This window comes from Athene cunicularia (genome assembly GCF_003259725.1).
Source record: "Athene cunicularia isolate RWA chromosome 8 unlocalized genomic scaffold, athCun1 chr8_part1, whole genome shotgun sequence".
In the NCBI taxonomy this organism is placed as follows: domain Eukaryota; kingdom Metazoa; phylum Chordata; class Aves; order Strigiformes; family Strigidae; genus Athene; species Athene cunicularia.
The window spans coordinates 6488115-6509681 of NW_020799109.1; the positions used below are offsets into that span (position 1 = coordinate 6488115).

The 21567-nt window shown below is 43.9% G+C and overlaps 1 protein-coding gene across 1 annotated transcript in view; it reads left to right on the plus strand.

The window, feature by feature from the left end:
* Positions 1-19517, plus strand: part of LRP8 (LDL receptor related protein 8) — a 91683-nt gene extending 72166 nt beyond the window's left edge. Inside the window, exons 7-18 of the mRNA XM_026854482.1 lie at positions 2386-2505; positions 2635-2760; positions 4515-4686; positions 7594-7821; positions 8375-8493; positions 9962-10101; positions 12479-12620; positions 13043-13195; positions 13859-14080; positions 16085-16153; positions 16362-16534; positions 17191-19517. Of these exons, the coding sequence (XP_026710283.1) occupies positions 2386-2505; positions 2635-2760; positions 4515-4686; positions 7594-7821; positions 8375-8493; positions 9962-10101; positions 12479-12620; positions 13043-13195; positions 13859-14080; positions 16085-16153; positions 16362-16534; positions 17191-17229 (1703 nt within the window). The 3' untranslated portion in view covers positions 17230-19517. The remainder of the gene's footprint in view (positions 1-2385; positions 2506-2634; positions 2761-4514; positions 4687-7593; positions 7822-8374; positions 8494-9961; positions 10102-12478; positions 12621-13042; positions 13196-13858; positions 14081-16084; positions 16154-16361; positions 16535-17190) is intronic.
* The last annotated feature ends 2050 nt before the right edge of the window (positions 19518-21567 follow it).

Below are 21567 nucleotides of genomic sequence, written 5' to 3' on the forward strand. Positions count from 1 at the left end.
GCAGGTTGTTCTCTGCCATGTCCTGCCAGCTCTGGGCTAGTGAGAATGCACAACCCGTGAGAGGCAGGGCTGCCGGAGTCAGCAGAGCAGAAAACCCAGGCCAGAGAGCGGCTGCTCTCCCTAGGGCAGCCCCTCTTACCCTTCCCACTGGGCACTAGCCCCTGTCTGGAGCATTACTCAAACACATTTGGTTTTTCCCCCAGTGTAGAAACGTCTCTTTCCATGATACCATGGAGCATCAGTAGCACAGAGCTCAGTGCCTGCCTCTTAAATAACTCGCATCGAGGAAGAACTGTCAGTCTCTCCCCTCTTATCAGACAAGAAGTGTGTGTGCATGCCTAGTGAGGATGCTTTTACCTTGTGTTTCCAGTATGCCCCTGCTTTCTTCCACACTAATCCACATCTCCCTGTCTTTCTGAGTGGGTGTTGCAACTTGTCTGGCTGTGGAGGTCTCCCAGCAAAGCTGGCAGCCCAGTTTGTCTTAGAGACTGGGCAGTGGCACGGCACAGCTGGGCTTGGTGGTCATCCTTACAGCGGTGCTGTGGCTGGCTTGATGGTCCCAGGCTGGCAGTGGAGTGATGTTTGAGTTAGGAAGCCAAGCAGAGAATACCCCCAAAGGAAACATGTTTCTTTAAGAGCGCAGAATGATGTGGATTGCTGTGAATGTAACACCCACGCACAAGTAATCCACACAGAAGGCAGGAGGTGCAGGACATGCTCCTTATCTTGGTGTGTCTGTCTAGCTGTGTGCTAGACACTGCAGTGCCCTCCGAGATTCTCCAAAAAAGCACGGCAGAAGACAGAACATCACTTGTCTTACTTCAGACAGGCAGCGAATACACTGCTGAAGTTTGAGTAAAGGGCAGCAGCTGCCCAGCAGGAAGGGAACAGGCTAATGTCTCTGCCTGGCTTCTCCTCAGCTCCTGTTGAGAAGAGCAGCAAGTGAACAGCACTTGATTTACAGTCTCCAAATCCATTCCATAGAGCACCCCTGAAACCACGGGAGTCATCTGAATGAGGGTTTGCTTGTCAGTCAAAACAGCCTTTGTAGTATTTTGCAGAGAGCAGTTGTGCATATTTATGACCCAGTTTGGTATAGGCCTATGCAAGTGTAGGAATAGGTGATATCCATTAATAAACATCACTGAACAGTGACAACACACAAGGTGACTCTGTGGACACCTTCTTAGAGTCTAGTGAAATTGTTCTGTTAATGTATTGATATCTGTGTGTCTCTTTGATAGGAAGGTGAAAGCATAGCAGCAGAGGTGGGGTTCCTTCTGGCATGGTATTTTCCTAGTCTTACCGACTTAATTGGCTTGTGGATGTTTTTATTGTCTTCCGAGAGCACTGGTTTAATGGCTCTGCTGTACTGCTCACCTGCAGTGTGCAAGGAAGCAAGAAGTAAGAGATAAATAAAAAATTGGCCTTTAAATTGCATTATAGATAGAAGAAAATCAGTTTTGCTTGTTTTAGTGAGCCCACTCTCCATGAAATCCTACAGCTTCTGTTTAGCAGTCATACTTAGGGAGAGGACTTTCTCCTCACCTTGTGTAGGTTAATTACAACAACAAGAAATGTTACTTCTGACAGAACACCCACTTTCCTCAACCTCTCATTTAGTTCGAGTTAAAAGGGTTCATTTAGTTTGTTTTTCATTTCAGCACTTGAAAGGATCAGAGAGGTGGCCTTGGATTAGACAGGGACCCAGGAGAGAATGGGGGCTGTTGCTTCATAAATTGCACACTTGGGCTGATGCAGGCTGCCAGCAGACTGTCGTGTGGGATGTGTTTGTGGGAGGACTGTATCTCAGTGCTAATGGAGCATCTCTGCCAGACTGTACTTTGGTGTTTTCTGGAATTTTCACATAGATTGTTCCTTGAAGCTAGATGGGAAACCAGTATAGTATTTCAAAATAGCTGGCCCCTGAGAGATGAGACTCCCCCAGCATGAATTATTAAAGCTCAGAGAGACTGTTCAGAAAAGTCAACATGAACGAGTGCATGGGGAAGAAGTCTCCTGGAGAGAGCCTTTAGGTCCCTTAGAAGTTTCTCACATGTGGCAGAACATGCTCAAAGCAGCAGCTCTCTGATGGGATGAGATGCAGAGATTCACATAGGCTGTATCCCCAGGGCTCCCTGTTCATTTAGCCACTAGCTTTCAGTTCAAATGATCCTGCAGTGTTGGTTTGCAATAATAAAGAGCAAGAAAGTAATATAGTGGTGGCTTCCTCTCTTTGAAGTCACTCATATGCTCTGTGGGCCCAGCTCCTGGCTACCAAAAGCTGATAGGTAGAGGAAAAATTCTGAGGACATCTCTTAATTTTATTCAGTCTTACAACTAAAAGCCCTTCTGTGTCATATATTGTCTGTATATCCCTTCCAGGTATTAATGAATGCTCTATGAACAACGGTGGCTGCTCACACATATGCAAAGACTTGAAGATTGGTTATGAATGTGAATGCCCGCCCGGATACAAGCTTCTGGATAAAAAAACGTGTGGAGGTAATTTACATGCAAACAGCAGTCCCTTGTGTTTCACCATACAGAGACGTGATTATATTCACTTCAGCATTGCTCCATCACAGATGGTTTGATTTCAAGTTATTGATGGGTTTCAAACACTCCTTTCAGACATAGATGAATGTGAGAATCCAGACGCTTGTAGCCAGATCTGCATTAATTACAAGGGGGACTACAAATGCGAGTGCTACGAGGGATACGAGATGGACACCCTGTCCAAGAACTGCAAGGCTGTAGGTAAGACAGTGCCACGGGCACTTAAACTCTGCTCAACATCACAACTCTGATAAGAAAACATGCTTGCAGGGCTGAGGCTAGAGGAACAGAAACAAAAGGAAACTAGCAAAGCAAGCAAGCAAAGATGTTTCATTTCGAGCAACGCAGAACTGCTGCAGTGATAGCAGATGCATCTCCAGGCAAGAACCACTGATCATGCAGATCAGAATATTTTAACAGTGTACAGAGCAAGATTACAGTCACTAGTTGGCTGTTTGAAGTTGAAACTAGAAAAGAAAGTCTTTTGACAGGTGTTATTGAAAACAGTGCAGCAATAACATTTAGTAGTAGTATTAAAAGGAAGAAAACATCCCAATTAAAGCACAGTAGGTTAGCCACCTCTCCACCCTCCCAGCCTCTTAAGCAAATACCAACACGAACACCAGCAGTTTGCTCGACCTTATTGCAAAAATAAGTGGTAAAATCAGAGGGATAGAAAGTTGAATTGTGCAAGAATGATCATTAGCTATGCTGGGGCTTTCTTTCATGGAAATAGGGGCTCTCTGGGGGAGAGGAGAGTTACCTGCAATACAGAATTACTTCTCTCGTGTTATCCTGCACATGCGTGTGGCCTCTTTCTTCCCAGGTTCTGTCTGGTATGCACAGTGTCCTGCATAATGTCTGTTGTTAGTCTCACACCTGCAGGGAGCTAGGTCTGACCCAAATCCTGGGACACTGATCTGCTTTGTTGGTTAGAAAATTCTGTTGTGCCCAAGAGTCTGTGCTGGGAGCCCTGCAGCACGATGTATTCCGGAGCTGGAGCCTTGTCCCAGCTCTTCCCTTTCAGCATCATGTTCCTCAATCCTCTCTTGTCCTTCTCAGTGGAAAGACACTTTTCACTGGGCACTGTTGGAGACAAACCAGCCTAACCTAAAGCTTGTTCTGAGCTTCCCATCCTGTCCCTACCTCAAACAGGGAGATGCACAAAGAGGAAACTAAAGCTTTAGCTGTTTGACTTGCCTCTTATTTTAGTGACACTTAAGATCACAGAGAAATCACATGCTCTGCTGCTTGCAGAGGGCAGGGATGTGCAACTCCTGGGTGTCTGCCTCCTGCAGGAGGGACCCCACTGTGAATAACCATGGAGGCTGAGGTGCTGGCTGTGGGCTTCTAAGCAAAACAGTTGTTTGGTTTCTGTGTGTCCTGCTCTCCTGTCTTCTGGACATTTTCAGGTCAACTTTGTGCTTCTGGAGAGGCTCTGGCCTAAGATCACAACTGCAGTAGCAATGCACTGAGCATCTAGGCTGCAAGCTCTGTCCCCACAAAAAAGAGATGTGAACAGCCTGAGCCCGGGTGCTCAGGCGGACTCTGTGAGTTCTGCATGTATGTGACAGCCTAAAATTCCTCCCTGACAACCAGTCCTGGCTTTGCTGGATTCAGTGTGGCCCTATCACGCCTCAGATCTGGTTGCCTCCCTTCCCTCCAGGCAGCCCACAGAGCTGTCTCTTCCTTGGCCTGGCCACGAGTCACTGGATTTTGTACCTGAAATGTGAAATTGAAGGCAAGGACAGAGCCAGGGACCACAGAGGTGCTGCAGTCCTCCCTGTCCACATGTGATAGCTCTGCCTCTGGAAGCCCTTTACACTTGCTGCTGGTGTGGTGTCCTTACAAAGCAGCACTGTCAGTGACTGATAGTTCTGTTGCTGTTTGAGAAAGCTGAATCCAGCCTTTGAGTCATCTGCTAACATGTCAAATGCGCTGATTTTCTGTGGTAGGCAAGAGTCCGTACCTGATCTTCACCAATCGCCACGAGGTCCGTAAGATAGACCTGGTGAAAAGGGACTACTCCCGCATCATTCCCATGCTGAAGAACGTCGTGGCACTAGACGTGGAGGTGTCAACAAACAGAATATATTGGTGTGATTTGTTCTACCGAAAAATCTACAGGTAAGGGGCAAGAGAGGGTGTGTGTTTGGGTACCTTTCCAAATCTCCGGTTCTATCTGTACCCCTTCAAGACAACCTGCGGAGAACAACGCAGGGTACAGTGCACCTCAGGGCTTTTCCTCCCTTACTGGATTACTGGTTGTGGCTGAGTTTGTAAGCTTTTTGAGGAACTGATACAGAAATCAGGGGCTTGTGACTTTTAAGGCCAAAAATATAGTGAATTTTAAGGCAAAAAATATAGTAAATCCAAGCAAGACAAAGTATCACATTCCAAAGCTGAGTTTAGCTGAGGTCTCAGTGCAGCAGGTCAAAGGCACCTAAACATGAGTCAGCACCATTAAATTACTTTCAGGTAATTTTGTAAATGGGAAATAAATACAGGAAGGCTTTTCATCAGTAATAGATCCTGCTGCATTTGTGCAATTAGACATAGAATCTTGTTTACGAATCATAATACAGCTAAGGGATGCTGTGCTGCTTGTGCTGCGCACTTGCTGTATGTGAAACCACAAAGGACTGAGCATCTGCAAGAGGAGGCACACGGTGGGAGCAAGGAGGCAGCACAGATACTAGCTGCCGACTGCAGTCTCTGGTAGACTGGATTTAAATTCACAGCACTTGACCACAGTATATGTTCTATAATTCTCATTCTCCCTCCTTCTTCAGTTGTTTTTATGGCATCCATCACAGTATTATTTACTGGGGCTTGTGAGTGTGCCTAGTCAAAAATGCATTTAATTTATGTGCTGAAAATCCCCCATGTATATTCTGATTTGCATCGCTATTGCACCCTCTTGCAGCTTCTACAGATTTGTTCTGGATTTTAGCTAATGATCAGTCAAAGGTTGGTTGGTTTCAGTGTGTGGGAGCCACGGCACAGTTTCTGCAGGCTGTGGTGGCTCCCATGCCGTTGGCAGGGAAGGTTGCCCAGGCTGTGCTGGGTATTAAGCACACAAGTAGCTAGGCAGGTACCCTGAGCGGGCCTGCGGGGCTCTGAAAACAGGGGAGAGGTTTCAGAAGCAAGCTGGCTGCTTTCACCGTGTCTGATCCTGTAGGCACAGGCAGGGGTGGGTAAGGGCTTCGTATTCATACATAGAGAAATATTCAGGACACACGGCTCCTTCTGCAGCTCTGACAGTGAACGCCCTGGGGCACTGGGGGCCACCAAACAGCGTTCATACCCTGAACATGGCTGTACCAAGCCTTTTTCCAAACAGCAGATTTTCTTCTCTTTCTTACTCCTGTTTGCATTACCTTTGTCCTATGTCCCACCTTTTCTGCAGAGCAAGCTGTGCAATTATAACTTCTTAACAATTCGCTTTCCTGTTTAAAATACTGCTACTATATCTAATATCAAACACTTTTAAACAAAAGGCCACCATGTCCTTCCAGCAGAGAACAGAACACAGGAGTCCTCTGGGGAAAAGCAGTCTACAGTTGAGAGGCTATGGCAAGGGGAGAGCTAGGGTACAGGAGGTAATCCCTGGCAGGAGATCCCATCTTTCTTAGTGCTCACCTCACTTGCCTTTCCAGATCCTCTCCTGTTGAGGTCATGGCCCCTTTGTGGTGTCAGATGATCTTTTACAGTATTTAGTGGTTAGGAGAATTGAAAAGTCAGTTGTTTTCAGCCCTCCCATTCTGAAAGCTGCAGGAGCCTCTCTGCTTCCCCAGCAGTGCAGCGAGTGGCACTGAGGGTACAGCAGTGGTGGGTGGGAAGTGTCCAACACGAGTGTCAGTGTCACTGGGGAGGAATTAACTGGCCTGAAGTTGTGTAGTTAGACCATGTGGTTCTCATCAGACTAAAGTAACAGTCTTGGGAACATTGTCAGATGCCCTGCAGAACCCCGATGACACCCTTGGTTTGGTGTGGGGTCAGAGAGCAACCAAAACCATTCCTTGGAGTGAAGATGCAGTAGCGTGCTGTTAATGCAGCCTGACTCTGCGTAGCCATTCCAGCCTGGGCCATGGCCCATAAAGCAGAGTCAAGAGTTCCTGGTTTCACACATTTGTTTTCAAGTGTCTAACCTGATACTTGAGCTCAGCTTCCATATGACTTTACCTTCTCATTCCACGACCAAAGGCAGGATGGCCAGGGGAACAGGAGATGTCAACCATCTTGCAGTTTCAAATGTTCAGGTGGGGCAAAAACCGTCTGCTGTTTTGTAAATTTTTTTAAGATGTACCAAGTTCTTCTAAGAGCCAGACTTAAGCTCTTAGAAACACTGATACAAACTCAGAATAACTCCATTTCAGTTCACTCAGTACAAATTATACCAGTCCAGGGGCAACAGAGCAGAATCAGCCTGTGTGCTTGCAGGAGCAACACTGAGTTATTTATGAAACATCCATGTAGTTTGCTGCCTTTCATTAGCGTTTTGAAAGATTTTGAGGCTGCCACTGATATTTAGTGAACATTTTCTTTGTATCTAACGAGATCACTTGCCAAATTAGTACAGCTCTATTAATTCCTTTGATGAATCATAATTAGTTACACAGGTCCTAATTCTGCAATACGTTTAAGCACGTTTATTTGCTTGCTAAATTCAACTCTGTTCAGCAGAGCACTGGAGATTGTATTTCTAATGTCCCTAAATCCCATGAATTGATGTTATTGAAGTTAACATGCCTGAAGTCAAACGTTTTGCTGAATTGTGCAGTTACAGCAGGAAGCAGGTAAAAAATTAAAATTACAGTTCTCCATTCTGGAAGTGCCTGCCATCCAGATGAAGGGAAATAAGAACAAGTTGTAGGAGAAAGCAGAAGGTCGCAGCATGCAGCCATAAGGGTTTCCACGTGTGCACTCTCTTTCCGTGGGGTTGCAGTGGTGCTGCCGGGGCATTCAGCTGAGGTCCAACCCCGAGCACGTCTGAGCCGTGTGTCAGGGCAGTGACGGGTCCTGTCTTTGCAGTGCCTACATAGACAAAGCCAGCGACACAGCTGAGCAGGTGATTTTGATAGACAGCCAGCTGAACTCTCCCGAAGGACTGGCCATAGACTGGGTTCATAAGAATATCTACTGGACGGATTCTGGAAACAAGACCATCTCTGTGGCCACTGCAGATGGAAGCAGGAGGAGAACACTTTTCAACAGTGACCTCAGTGAGCCAAGAGCCATTGCTGTTGATCCCACACGGAGGTAGGTGTAAAGAAAATAAACACTCCCTTTGCCAACAAAGACGTTCCTGTCATACTTCTGTCTCTCTGACAAACCTGTGAGTGGTTCTTAACTCATCAAGACTTCAGGTGCCCTTTAAGAGCCATTGAATTGCTGAGGTGGTTCAAGTAGCTCTTTGCAAGGCCACTGCTGTTAAAGTCGTGAAAATTATTTTCAGAAATAATCACTCGGGTCATGTGTTCAGTGGGCCTGAGCTGGTCCAGGTTGTGCTGGGAAATGAAGTAGTCAGCCTGATGTATATGGGCTATTTGGGTAAGTGAAGTCTATGTACCTAGTAGACGCACCAGCAGATAGTTTTGCCTGGGGTTACTACAGTGATATTTTGGCAGATTTATGGCAGAGCACCCTGCAGTGGGACAATCTGTAGCTCCACGAGGTGCATATCAGAATTAACTGAAGTGGCTGAGGAGCTTTGCTCTAATAAGGACACAACAGTGCATCTCCTACTCTGATTAGTACTGCAGATTTCTTACATTAGAGTCAAATTTACTGGTTTTTTGCATCTGTCTTTCAGGTTCATGTACTGGTCTGACTGGGGAGACAAAGCTAAGATCGAGAAAGCCGGCCTGAATGGCGTGGGGCGGCAGGTGCTGGTGACTGACAACATTGAGTGGCCAAACGGCATCACGCTTGGTAAGTGCCCAGGTTACAGCTACAGCAGCCACTGTGTCTGATGTAAATTTATTTTTATTGTTAAATAGGAAAACAAAATTGTGAATGTGCAATGCCACCTGCACACAAAAATCCTGGAAATACTCTCTGCTCACCAACACAAGCAATTTTATTTCAGTAGCAAGTACAGGCAGTAAGTCTTGCTGTCGTCAGATCCTCATACTGCAGGAGCTGTGCATTGCTTTTAGGTGTGCTTTAAGGCAAAGGGAAATTTTGGGGGAGGATGCTGAACTGCAACAGCCCTTTGGAAGTCCAGGAAGCATCAGAGTCCTCGGTGCTAGTGCTCTGGACTTGGGCCCCGTCTCAGAAGCAGTGTCAAGGTGCTTCACAGGACTGATGAACGCACAGTACATCAAGGGAAGAGACAGAGCCCACAGAGCCCCACTGCCCATCAACACGCTGCTCTGGGTGGGGGTGGCGAGACAGAACCCATCTTGGCCCCTATTCTGCATCCTGCTGGCACACAGAGGGCTGTGGTCCTTCTCACTGCCACAGAATGTTGCAGGAGGGGAAGGGAAGTTTCCCACCCTCACAGGGGCAGCAGGGGCCAGCCGCCTCTGGAGTGACAGGGTATGTGTTTAACACCATGCAGATTTGAGGTCATCTGCTTGGTTTTATATTTGAAAACTCTGGCCACGATGACAAAGATGTAGGAGAAAATGCTGCTACTATTGCATAGTGTTGAAGTGCTACTGCTGCAAACAAATAATGTTATTCTTTAGTAATTAAGAAATTAATTAATGACTTGTTTAATTACAGAACTTGTTTTGTGTTGGCACTCATCCACTGGCATTCTGTTTGGTGAATCTCATCCAAAATGAGTGAGTTTGCTCCAGGAAGAGAAATTCAGTGCTTAGCATTCTAAGTAATATTGGATTCTCCCACTCTTACCTGCACTCTCCCCGAAACCTCCCTGGTTGTGGTAGGAGTGTCCCCACCACCAGCATTCCCACAGCATAGGGAAGGGGTTCTGGACCCAGGAGTGTTATTCACTGAAAATGTGTAAATGGCACAGCTCCTTCAGAGAGGTGTTTGAGTCACAGTCGTCATTTTCCAGCAAGAGGCCAAGGACTGAACAGCCTTGTGGTGGATGATGCTTCTCGCTCGGGCACTGAGGGATTGGCTCTGGGAAGCCCAAACTGCTGCTGGCCTGCTCCTCCTGGTAACAAAAGAACCTCATTGTACAAAGCTGTCAGTCAGGCACCCCCCACCCACATACAACAGAATGTTCCTCCTTTTTAATCTTATTTATAGGGTCTTATCCCAGCGTATCTGGGCACTGATTCAAAATCAGAAGTAATGTTAAAAAAAAAAAAGGCCCAATAATAAAGAGATCAGTCATGCTGCCAGCAGGAAAAACATGCTGGGCAAGAGAAAGAACGTTGCAGGAGCTGTGTGTAATTTTGCTTCATTGTGTTTCACTTCTCAGATTTGCTGAATCAGCGTCTCTACTGGGTAGACTCCAAATTGCATTCACTGTCCTGCATTGATTTCAATGGCAGCAACAGAAAAGTTCTGATCTCTTCTGTTGACGATCTGAGCCATCCTTTCGGCTTAGCAGTGTTTGAGGTAAGAGTCAAAACCAGACACAGAACAGGCTGGGGACTGCAAGAGGTCTCAGAGCTGCTCTTGATTAAAAGCTCTGCCTTTTGCATAGCGCAGAAAGCTCAGCGAGGGCGTTCGCTGCTATAGAAACCGATTAACCTGGTGTGGGTTCAGCAGGGAAAATTGTATTTCTAAAGCCCTTAATCAGGAGCAGTGCTTTGTCTCATGCTTTTGCCTAATACAGGAGCAGTGCGTCCGTGTGGGGCCGGTGGTGCCCTGCGTAACGCCTCCCACAGAACCGGACAACGGGCAGTGGGTTGGCCTGGATCTGAGCTGAGCCAACTGTCCGTACAAAGGCCAAAGCTGTTAGCAAGGGAAGGGGGAAGACACTTAACCGTGATCAACGGCTGGGACAGTCACTGAGAGCAGCACTGCAGTGTGTCTTTTCCTTTGGAAGTGGGCTCTGAGCAGCTCTCAGCCTGCAGAGGAGCACTCTGCTGCTCTCAGATTTGTTTCACACTGTCTCTGCATGCCTGTGTTGCATTTTTTGGTGCCAACAGAACCCTCAGGGGAGGATGGCCCCTTGAATTTTGCTGCTTTAGCTGCTTGTTTCCGTTGTTCATCCCAGCATCTGCAGAAGTGTCCTCAGATACATTTTTCCCGCTGTCTCGGGAGCCTCCAGGCTTCTGCTGGGACTACCTGTGCCAGCAAGGCGCTGGCGGGGCTCCCCCTGCAGTCACTGCACACCAGTGCTTGGCCGAGCCTGGGCACTTGGCCTTCACCTTCTGAAAGGGTCAGCAGACTGCTCTCATTCAGGCTGGACTGGTCCAATTAGGACACAAGCCCTGCCATGCATCAGAGGAACCTCCCTGTCCCCAACATTACAGCTCTGATCCTACAAAGACATAAGCCTGTTTTCACAAAGGCTTCCAGCTCCTACTTGTTCCATTGAAAACTCAATTAGTCCTGTCGATGGAGCACTCTTGCACCATTCAGTGTCACACTGTAGCCTTACTAAAAGCAGTGCAGTAATTAATGCAGTAGTACAGTTCGGACCCTCAAATGTCATCAGGGGAAGAACTAAGAGCTGCTGAGATGTGCAGAAATTACTACATAAATGGGAATCCACATTTCTGCCATTAGTTTATACACAGGTACCCTGGGATGGCCCAGGGCTCACAGCTTCCATGCAGTTTGTATCTCATGCTTAAAATCTAAAGCATGTGTTCGAACCTGCATCCCCCATCCTATCTCCCATCCAGGGGTATGGGAGACTGTGCCTGGGTGGAAGCAGAGAGACAATCCAGTTTTTCCACTCCTCCCCTGGTAGAGGATTGCCAAGTGTCCCTAGCCTGGGGCAGTGAAGTCTTCTCTCTTGGAGCTAAGCTCCTCTCTGTGATTGTTTAAATGATTACAGGAACAAAAGCTTCAATGTTGGCACCTCACTCTAAGGAAGTTATAGCAGAAAGGTGTGTAGCTGGCTCCCTGTCAAGGTGTGTGTCCGCCTCCTTTCTTCTCACTTCACTGGATTGGCTTTTGACTCTTCCCTACAACCCTTAGGCCCATGCGATTCGTGTGATATCTGGGCATCTGACTTTGGGTGCAGGTTTCCTCAAGACATTGCTGCTCTTTTGTTTTATCCTCGTCAGCCGTGTTTGGAAGGATCTCTCGGGTTATTTAAAGCTCTGTACACCCTCCATCATCTGAATGGCTGGTTAGAATAACAGACAACCCTTTTGCTTTTGATAATTTGCCCTTGTTCTCCAGCAACGTGGCCTTCCTACTGAAATAGAGGCATTTGCTGCAGACAGCAGCATACATAGTTGACCGAGCAACTAAATACTGTTTGATAACTGCAATTCCTGTGTATTTCCTTGACTGGTTGCTTTGCATCTTCAATCATACTGTGCCATGCAAAAGATACTAATAAAAAAAGAGAAGTTGATACTCATGTTCCAGGTGTGCTCTAGGCACCAGCCTCTTCATAGATACCTGTTTAATGCAGGCCTTCTCTTTGGAAAAGATTTAAAAAATCACAGATAAGAAAAGTTTCTACCATGGCCCTTTGGTTCTGCTCATGACCTACACCGTTTGTTTTTTTAAAAAAAAAGTTCAGGAACAAAACGGATGGACATCTCCTGTACTTAACCAAATTTCTGCTGCCTCATCTCAGTCTCACAGCTACTCGGAATTACTGAGCACTTTATAAGCATACAGGGTTGCTGTGCTTTTGAATATTAGAAATGAGAGTGTCTAAAGCAGAAAAAAGCTGCAGATAAAAGTAGCATGAACCAAAGGTGCCCCAAGGTAAGAACAATGGACTTTGTGACTGCTGGAGTTTAATCCAACCTGAGTTGGGTTTGAGCAGGGTCAGGGCAGAAATCCTGTGCGTTTCCTGCAGGACAGAGTGTTCTGGACTGACCTGGAGAACGAAGCAATCTTCAGTGCAAACAGGCTGAATGGCTTGGACATCTCCGTTTTGGCAGAAAATCTCAATAATCCTCATGACATCGTGGTATTTCATGAATTAAAGCAGCCCAAAGGTAAGACACGTCCTCAGGGTATCATGGCCCTAAATCAGGTTTATTTGAGCTAGTAAATGAAATGTTTCCTGATGGTTCTTGATGAGAGAGAAAGACCAATTAATAATAGGAAATCAATGCCTAATGTTTGAAGTTCCTGCATAATTAATTCAGCAGCAGCATTTATTGACAGGTCTGCAATTTGTTAATAGCTGTTTAATTAGCATCTTTGGTAACAGTGAGGTACTCTCATCACTGTGATACTTGCCATTCATTATATATTTGGGCAGTTTTTATAGTAGTGTGTAAGGTTTCACTCCAAACTGTAAAGATTGAGGTAGGGAATGGAAGAGAGTCATCTTAGAGGACCTGGTATTTTTTTGCCAAGAACAAGAAATAAGTAATTAGAAAAGTAACTTGTCTCTTCTTTTGTCCTTGAACAGCTCCAGATTCCTGCGAGCTCAGCCCCCAACCAAATGGAGGCTGTGAGTATTTGTGTCTTCCCGCGCCTCAGATCTCTCCCCATTCTCCCAAGTATACATGTGCCTGTCCTGACAATATGTGGCTGGGTCCTGACATGAAAAAATGCTACAAAGGTAAATAAATACAAGCACCTCACTGTTTGCTATTCCAGCGCACTTACAGTGAATATATTTCCTGATAGTGGAACCCGAACACTAGCTGTTGTATTCTGCTGCCTGCTGCCTTGAACACAGCATTGTGCTGCCCTTTACTGAAAGCTTGCTTATTTTTGAAAGCATAAGCAGAAGAAGATACAGTGGGAAAAGGAGATAAGGTCCAAATCGTGAATTGTCAATACATCATTAAAATTTGTCACGTTATTGCCATATAGATACTGGATCTGGAGAGGCCACAGTCATTGCTGATAATATCCTGAAAACACAAGTGGTTTCAGTGTAGTTTTCCCTGGTGCATGGGAAACATGCAAACGGTTCCTAGTACGAATCCAGTATCTTCTGAGGTACTGAAAATAATCCCATAAGTTTTTGAACTTTTTAACTACCTTCCATCCAGAGTACTTTATTACTATTAATAAACAAAGCTTGATTTCAGGAGATCATTTCTGTAACTTTAGGCAGAGAGCTATCAATAGTCTGACTACCTGGTAAATAGAATTGGAATTTGGTTTCTGCTTCTAATCAGGAGACATAAATATCCTCCCCAGATTTATATAGCCACTTGTGATTGGCTTTGTGTACTTACTTTAACCAAATTTCGTTGTTGCTGTTGCTTTTCAGATCTTCCAACTACTTCAGCTACTCTCCTGGTTCCTACACCCGCAGCATCCCATGCTGCCGCCACCACACCACCACCTGGCAGTGCCAGGAACACCACTGACACCGTCCCCAGAGCTGCACCAGAAGCTACAATTACCACCCCAGGTTTTCATTTACCTTCCACCACATCCATCCTGATAGATTCCGAGATAACCACTGGAAACAGCAATTTATCACAGCACTGTAAGAGAATGAGATTTCTCTTCTGTTTTTCTATATACACCACATCACAAAAACTCCTGCGCTGCTGGGAGCCCTGACCCAGCGTCCCAGTTACAAACAGGTCCGATGCAGGCACGTCCTGCTGCACAGCGGGAGATGTCGGGTGCTCCTTCTGCACCCACCCGTGTTACAGTGGCTGGCGCGATCCTGGTCGCTCAGGATGTTGAGGGATTTGCATCAGGTTTTCATCCAGCACATGAAATGGACCCCAGAGGCAAGGCCGTGAGAGTTCATCCTAGTCCTTGCCTTGTGCCTAATACTAGTTCATCCCAGCTTCAGTGCTGTTCATAGTGCCACGTACAATAATACGTACAATTTTTACGAGCACTTCACCTATTTTGTTTAATTATTAATGTGATCCAGCACAATTTGTGGGTGAAGAATGCCTCCTGTCCAGCTTTAGCCCTGCTGGATGTTTGGAATTGCTACAGCCCAAGACAAGCTGCATCTGTTTTGCGTGGCTGTGCTCCGCATGCTAATGTGGCCTGATCTGTGACATACGTTTGAAGTTTTGCATTACATATCAGGAACATATCCCAGTGGAGAGCACTAATGGGCTCTCCTCAAGTTCACCCTACATAATGAGTAATGGAACACCAACACGCCGTCTCAGTGCTAACAGCTCATCCCTCTAACATCGTGCTGCCAAGCAGATCTAAAAAGCAGAAAAGCTGAGCTGCTTTTTCAAAAAAGAATAAATTCTAGTCCAGAGAGAAGGCTTTACACTCTTCAGGACAGTCATTCAAGACCTCAAGCAGTTCTAGATTGCTTTAAAAACAGTACAATACATTTCACTAAGCAGAAGAGGCAGTTTCCATTGCATCTGGAAAGCAAAAATAAACCATCCCTGTTTGACAGGAGTGCCTGCTTGTAGGAATAGTGATGCAGCACACTCGTACTGCACGAGGGAAAGCAGAATCCAATTCTAAACTTCATTCTTGTAAGTTTGTGCAGTTTTCTTTCAAATACAATAATTAACTTTTTAATAAGGCACAGAAGCAAGGTGCTTTAATTGTCCACATTTGAAATAGTCTGGCTTATTATTAAGTAAATTACTATGTAATAAAACAGCCTGCCACAGGAAGTATTTAAAGGGATAAATTGTCTTTTAAGTTGCAAGTATTGCTGTATCAAGACAAACTCTACAGTTAGTTCCTCCTCTCTCAATTCCTGGTATTTTAGCAAAAATATATTTCTTGTGGTAATCCCCTATAAGAGCTGAGAGCAAACATTTTTAAGCCTGTAACTTGACAGGTATATTGATTTTTATTATTATTTTCCCCTACAGGTGTGTTTTTTCCTCTTTTAAGTACAATATCGAGTTTTGGGGTGGTTCTTGGATGCTGAGGCAGACTGTTGCAATGAGTGATAGTGTTGACTAACTCAGCTATAAATAAAAAAATTAATTAAAAAGCTGCGTAGATGACTTTGAACAGCGTTCTTTTTCTGGCGGGTCAACAAATCCATTGTGTCAGTACTAGATAGACAATGTCCTGCTGTGAATTTTTAAGAGCGCTATTCACCAACCCCTGATCAACGCATGGAATTACCATTAAATGTCACATTTTTTAAAACTGGCCTCCTTTTTTGTGCTTGAGAATGAGAGGCACGAGTCAGTTCCTCGTTTCTGGTTAGAGCTCCTCTGCCTGGTAACAGTGTACTGGGCACTTCCCTTAGCTGGCCACGCTCTCCTGGTGTGGTTTGCAGTCCTGCGAGGGCAGCAGCACTGCGTGGCCAGGCTGTTTATTGCTCCTAGGAGGAAACAGCTCGGCTTAGCCCAGATTTGTGTGTAGATGCTTTTTATCTTCTCCATAATGATTTTATTACAAAACTTCTCATAAACTCTTTGATTACAAAAGCTTTCTGATGGGCAGAACACCATGGTTGCTAAATAAAACATCCTTTAGATGTGGCTTTAAAACCAGCAAATGACTTAAATGATGAGAATGACTTCTGTAATTACAGATGCAAATAATGACCAAGGCTTTGATTCAACTGTGACAGCAGCTGTTATTGGAATTGTCATTCCTGTCGGTAAGCTGATGCGATTTAACCTTTGAAGATGATACCAAAATGCTAGTGTAAATACCCTTCAGGGCTGGGGGTGGGAAAGAGTACAGGAACTGTTGACATGGAGAGAAGTAGCCTGCCTTTGGGAGAATTGTAATAGGATAGATATCTACAGGGGAACGTCCCAGCAGATTCATGCTGCCTAACAGCCCTGTCTTTGCCCTTTCCTCAGTGGTCATCGGCTTGCTGTGCATGGGGGGATACCTCATCTGGAGAAACTGGAAACGGAAGAATACTAAAAGCATGAATTTTGATAATCCAGTGTATAGGAAGACAACAGAAGAGGAAGATGAAGATGAAATCCACATTGGGCGGACTGCCCAAATTGGACATGTCTACCCAGCAGTAAGTATCTGAGGAAACTGCTGAAGGAGAAGATTAATTTTGTTGAGAGTTTAGATACAGAATTATCTCCAGCCAATTACAGCATTGGTTATTTGCCATATAATGACAAAAAACAGAACTACTTTAATCACCATTGACAAGGCCAAAGCCTAAAGTTCTAGGCAGCTCATGCAGTTGTGCAGTTGTATAGAGGGGTCTATATAATAAGATATTCTGTGCAAATAATAGACTAACTGTCCTAATTAATATATTTGATAAGCTAGCAAGTGTAAAGTTAGCTACCTCAAGAGCTCAATCTGTGACAGCTGATCACTGACCCTCTGAGGCTGCAACCAAGTGTCTAAGTCTTCAGTTTCTCTACAAACCAGGGAGAATGTTTTCTCTATAAGAGTGTAAAGAAGAGTCAGATTCCTCACAGGGAGCAGTGAATTAGGTAAGAAGTTAAGGAAATTTGCCTTGGGAAGATTAAGCTTCCAACACCCCTTTAGTAACACTTGAGTGAGCGACCTCATTTAGGGGAAGAAAATCAGTGCATAAAATAGATCAGTCACCAATAAGCTAGGGACAACAATGAGACTTTTAACAAGAAATGCAAGTTAGCAGCAGTATCACAAGCCACAAATTTTCTCAAGCGTGTTGGTTTTTTTCCTTCACAGCGTGTAGCGTTAAGCTTAGAAGACGATGGGTTGCCATGAGGATGAAGTTGCTGCTCCAAACACCACACTGAACAAATTTGCTTTGGGTCACAGAACCTGCTTTTTCTTTTTGATCGTTATTTATGTTGCAGAAGGGTAACCACAAAGTTATAATGAACTGCAAACATCCAAAGGATGTGAGAGTTTTGTATGTATAATCTTTTATACACATTTTAACTTGTTGCACTACCCATTTGTGATAGTGAATAAGCGACAGCTGAGCTACTAACTCAATGTACATAACCAGCCAGGCTGAAGGTTCAGTAGCTATTGCTTTATTTTAAGACTATATTTATAGATATTTTGTAAATATGTTGAATATGCTTTGTGGCTATCCATCAACATAAGTAAAACAAATTCTGTACAGGCAGTTTAGAAATATTTATTAACAAAATCTGGATTATAAGATCTGTTCTGTAAATATAGTAGAGGGGTGAGAGTATTTATTTTTTGTATGTTTGGCTTGCTGTGCATAGATTATCTGTGTATATATCTATCTAGACTAGATAGATATATAGGCATATAAATATATACATATATATAAAAATATATACATATATTTTAAAACTACTAGCCTACCTTTATGAAAACTAGGGATAATTGAATTTTGACAGGATGTTTGAGAAGTTTGCTTTGAAATCTAAAGACACTAAGAAAGAGCAAGCTGTATGGTAAGACAGCTGCCAAGTTCCTGTTTTCCAGACTGGCTCCTAAGTGTTTTTACCTTTTCCAGCCTATCCAGAAGGATTCCTCTGCAGTGCTTTTAACTGAAGAGCTATTACTTACAGCTTTTTAGTCAGGAGAAGCTCCTACAGCACCAAGGTTTTTTGTGTTGTATTGTTGCTTTTTACAGCTTGATACAAAAGTGATAGAGGTTGGTTGGTTGTAAATCTTAGTGCTTTTCCCCACTGGGAATCTTGCAGCGCTCAAATTAGCTTAGAATTGGTAGAAACAAAGATGTAGCCATAGACTCCCATACACCCAAAGTGAACACTCTCACCTGGTTCATCAGGAAACAAACCCAACACGGTAACAAAAGTTAATTCCTTTCCTCCTTGCCTTTTCTCCCTACTCATATTGGCTAAGAGTCCAAATGGAAATGGAGATGCTCTGGAGCAGTGTCTTAATTAAGCATATATAGAATTCTTTGAAGTGCAGCAATTATCATCCAAATTACTGCCAAAGGAACAACCGGCACCATAGCAGATCTCCCATACCACAGAGCACTGGGCAAGGAGGTGAAAAATTCACAGCCTTCTCAATATCTTTGGCTGGGTCACCCTGCACCTTGCAGAAAAACACTGAGGTTTTTTTCTCATCTCATCCTGCAACTTCCCAGAGAATTCCATGGGAAGTGAATACACTTACCTACTACTGCGTAATGGACCAAACCTGAGAGAATCCTCCTGGTGTTCTTATGTCAGTCCAGGCTTTTGTGTTCAAGTGAGTAGAAGAAACTCGACCTGAAGAGGTTTTGGGGGTTTTTCCTTTTGTTTTCATTTCTTTTAGAATAAATGCACAGTCTAATGTGAGCTGGAAGTTGATTCTTGACTAAGAAAAGGAAGAAAGTGTCTAAAGACCTAGTATGCGTTACAAACACAATACATACTCTCGAAATACTTCATGGCCTGCATAGACAATACATAATAATCAAGCATCCTTCTATTCAAATTTTAGATTTTAAGGCAGTGAAAAAATGATAAGGTATGAAGCTGTTTCTACAAATCCATGCACTGTGTGCATGAAGAAAAAAACTGAGAAAAGGCTGTATGTGATAACACTGAAACTAACAGATGAATGTAAATATATTTGAAAGTTCTACAGTTTTGATACTTTTTTAAGAACACATACACACAAACCAACCTGTATAAACCATGTATAAAAGGCTGCAGTTTTTTTCAAACCATTGTAAATGAACTCAATGTGCAGTGCTGATTTCAACCTTTACAGATTTGTAACTGCTGAGAAGTCAAACACCAAATTTGTTTTTTTAAGAAATTAATTATTTTAAATAACGGTTCAGATTGTTAGGATGATATTTAACATTGTAATAATTTCTGATCTCTGTATTGTCATATTGAAGTTCTGTTAGAGTAAGTTCTTGCTTGGTGCCTTTTGTGTTTCAGTCTTTATGTTACAGACAAAAGGACCAGGGAGGGGCGGGGGAGGGATCTGCTCTGTGTAACACTTGCTGTACTTACATCAATAAGTATAACTGAAAACCAAATGAACACATTTGTAAAACAGTGCACTGTTTCTATAGAAAGATTAAATTTTTTTATCTGGGACTTCTATAGCGCCTAAACTGCTGTCCTAGACCTGGGAGTGTATCATAGTTTGGTCTGAGTTTTCCTTAATTCTGAATTGTCCAAACCCAAAGTGGGACTTGGGAATGCTGCTGTGCAATTCAGCTGTTTAGCTGCAGCTTCACAGTAGCAACACTGAAAAATAGTTCATAATCTACATGTAAATGAACAGACCGTTTTGTTCTGAATTGCCTTTCTCTGACACTTTGGTTTTGGTCATCTTCAAATCCCATGGAAAATAGTAGCGGCTTTGTAATTTCCTTGAGCTGAACAATTATATCAGTGATGTAACTAAAATAAGTGAGTAAAACTTCCAGTGGTACAAGGACAGTAGTGCTTACCCATTCTGAGAAAGTGTGTCAAAAGTGAATGGTACACACAACAAAACTTTGGTGCAGTTTTAAATCTGAACTATTACACGTTAGACTGTTCAGTGACTAGTTGCAAACCACTGTACAGCTTTTGGTAAAGCCCATCTACAGGAGCTGAAACAGCTGATACAGCCACAACACAGAAATGCTGCTCTTCTTGCTATCACAACGGGCAGTCATAACTTTTTTTAAAAAAACCCATACAATCTCTTCTATAGAAGTCAAGCTGAAACGAGACCCACTGTAGTAGAAGTACAATGACAGCTTTAGTTGGAGACACAAGTGAGTCAGAACCAACCACGCAGTTACCTTGCGCTCTTCCCCTTCTCTTGTAAAAATGAAACCTAAGATAAGAAACAAGCATATTGCAGACAAGGAGGGACAGCTGGAGGCATTTTCTGAAATGGATGGGCGGTTTGGGTCCTGTATGAACATGCGTACGTTTCCTCGTGCAGGGAGAAGCCTGAGCAGGCAGCCAGACGCTTGGAAGACGCTTCTCCTTTCAGGTGTTGCTGTATATCCCCTTTGGTCTGTGTGGGAAATCTGCTGCCTAACTTGAAAGTCAAGTTATCAGGCAGGGGAAAGTAGCCATAAATACCAGTATCCACTGGTATGTACCTCTTGGTTTCAAGACAACCAAACTGTGCATCAACTGACCATTCTTCTTCCTACCCCAAGTAATTTTCAGGATCTACTCAAAGCAGCATTAGAAATCAGAGCACTGAAGACAACACAACCTTTCACTGTCACATGGTGTTTTAAAGCCTTTTGAAGCAGTGTGTTTATTGAAAGTAACTGGGGTTTTGTCCCTAAAGGAACACTGCCAAGCTGCTAACGCTTTTCAGACACAAATAGTTATTACCAAACTAATACAGACTTATGTATTGGCAAATATTGGTGGTTTAGTTTTCTATTTAACTGAAAATTGGCTTTTCTTACTTTAAAATATTTCTCCATTTTAGTTAAATATTTTAGCAGAGTAATATGGTAGAAAATAAAAAAAACTGGTAACAACAAAAAAAAGTATCTCCAAGTCTAAATAGGGAGGACAGCACAAATGAAAAGAAGTGAAGGAGCCTCATAAGAGAGTCCCAAACCTGTTTGGGACATTGAGCTATGCCAGCCAAAACAACTGTTTATCTTTTCCAATTTTTTTGACTCTATGCTCTATTAGCAACAAAATTCTATTTTTTGTTTCACTTTTTACACAGAGTTGCTGTACAGTATGAGATAATCCATACTAATTCTGTGCTGTACAACTACATGTACAACTCCATGTAAATCCCTTTAATGTTTACATAACATACGTAACTCAGTTACCTTTCCTCCTGCTGCAGGAGTGTGTATGCATTGTTTTCTCACAGTTTGCTCTCTATCAAATCAGTCCTTTAACTTTGTAAAACAGTTTTACATCTGTCTTTCTAACGCACATCCTTGCCTTCGAGAAGGGACCTACAGCCATGGGCTGTTGCAAGCTTTGCCTCTGCTTCAGCATGGAGTGGTGCCAGTTTCAGTTGTCTCCTAACGCACAGTGTCATCATCAGAAGGATTCAGAGGGGGAAGGTGAGGGCAGACACTGAGAGGTGGGATACAGAAGCCACCTTTTAGATTCAAGCCACAGCCCATGTGCACATTCACATGGTGGGTGCTCAGCAGCCAGC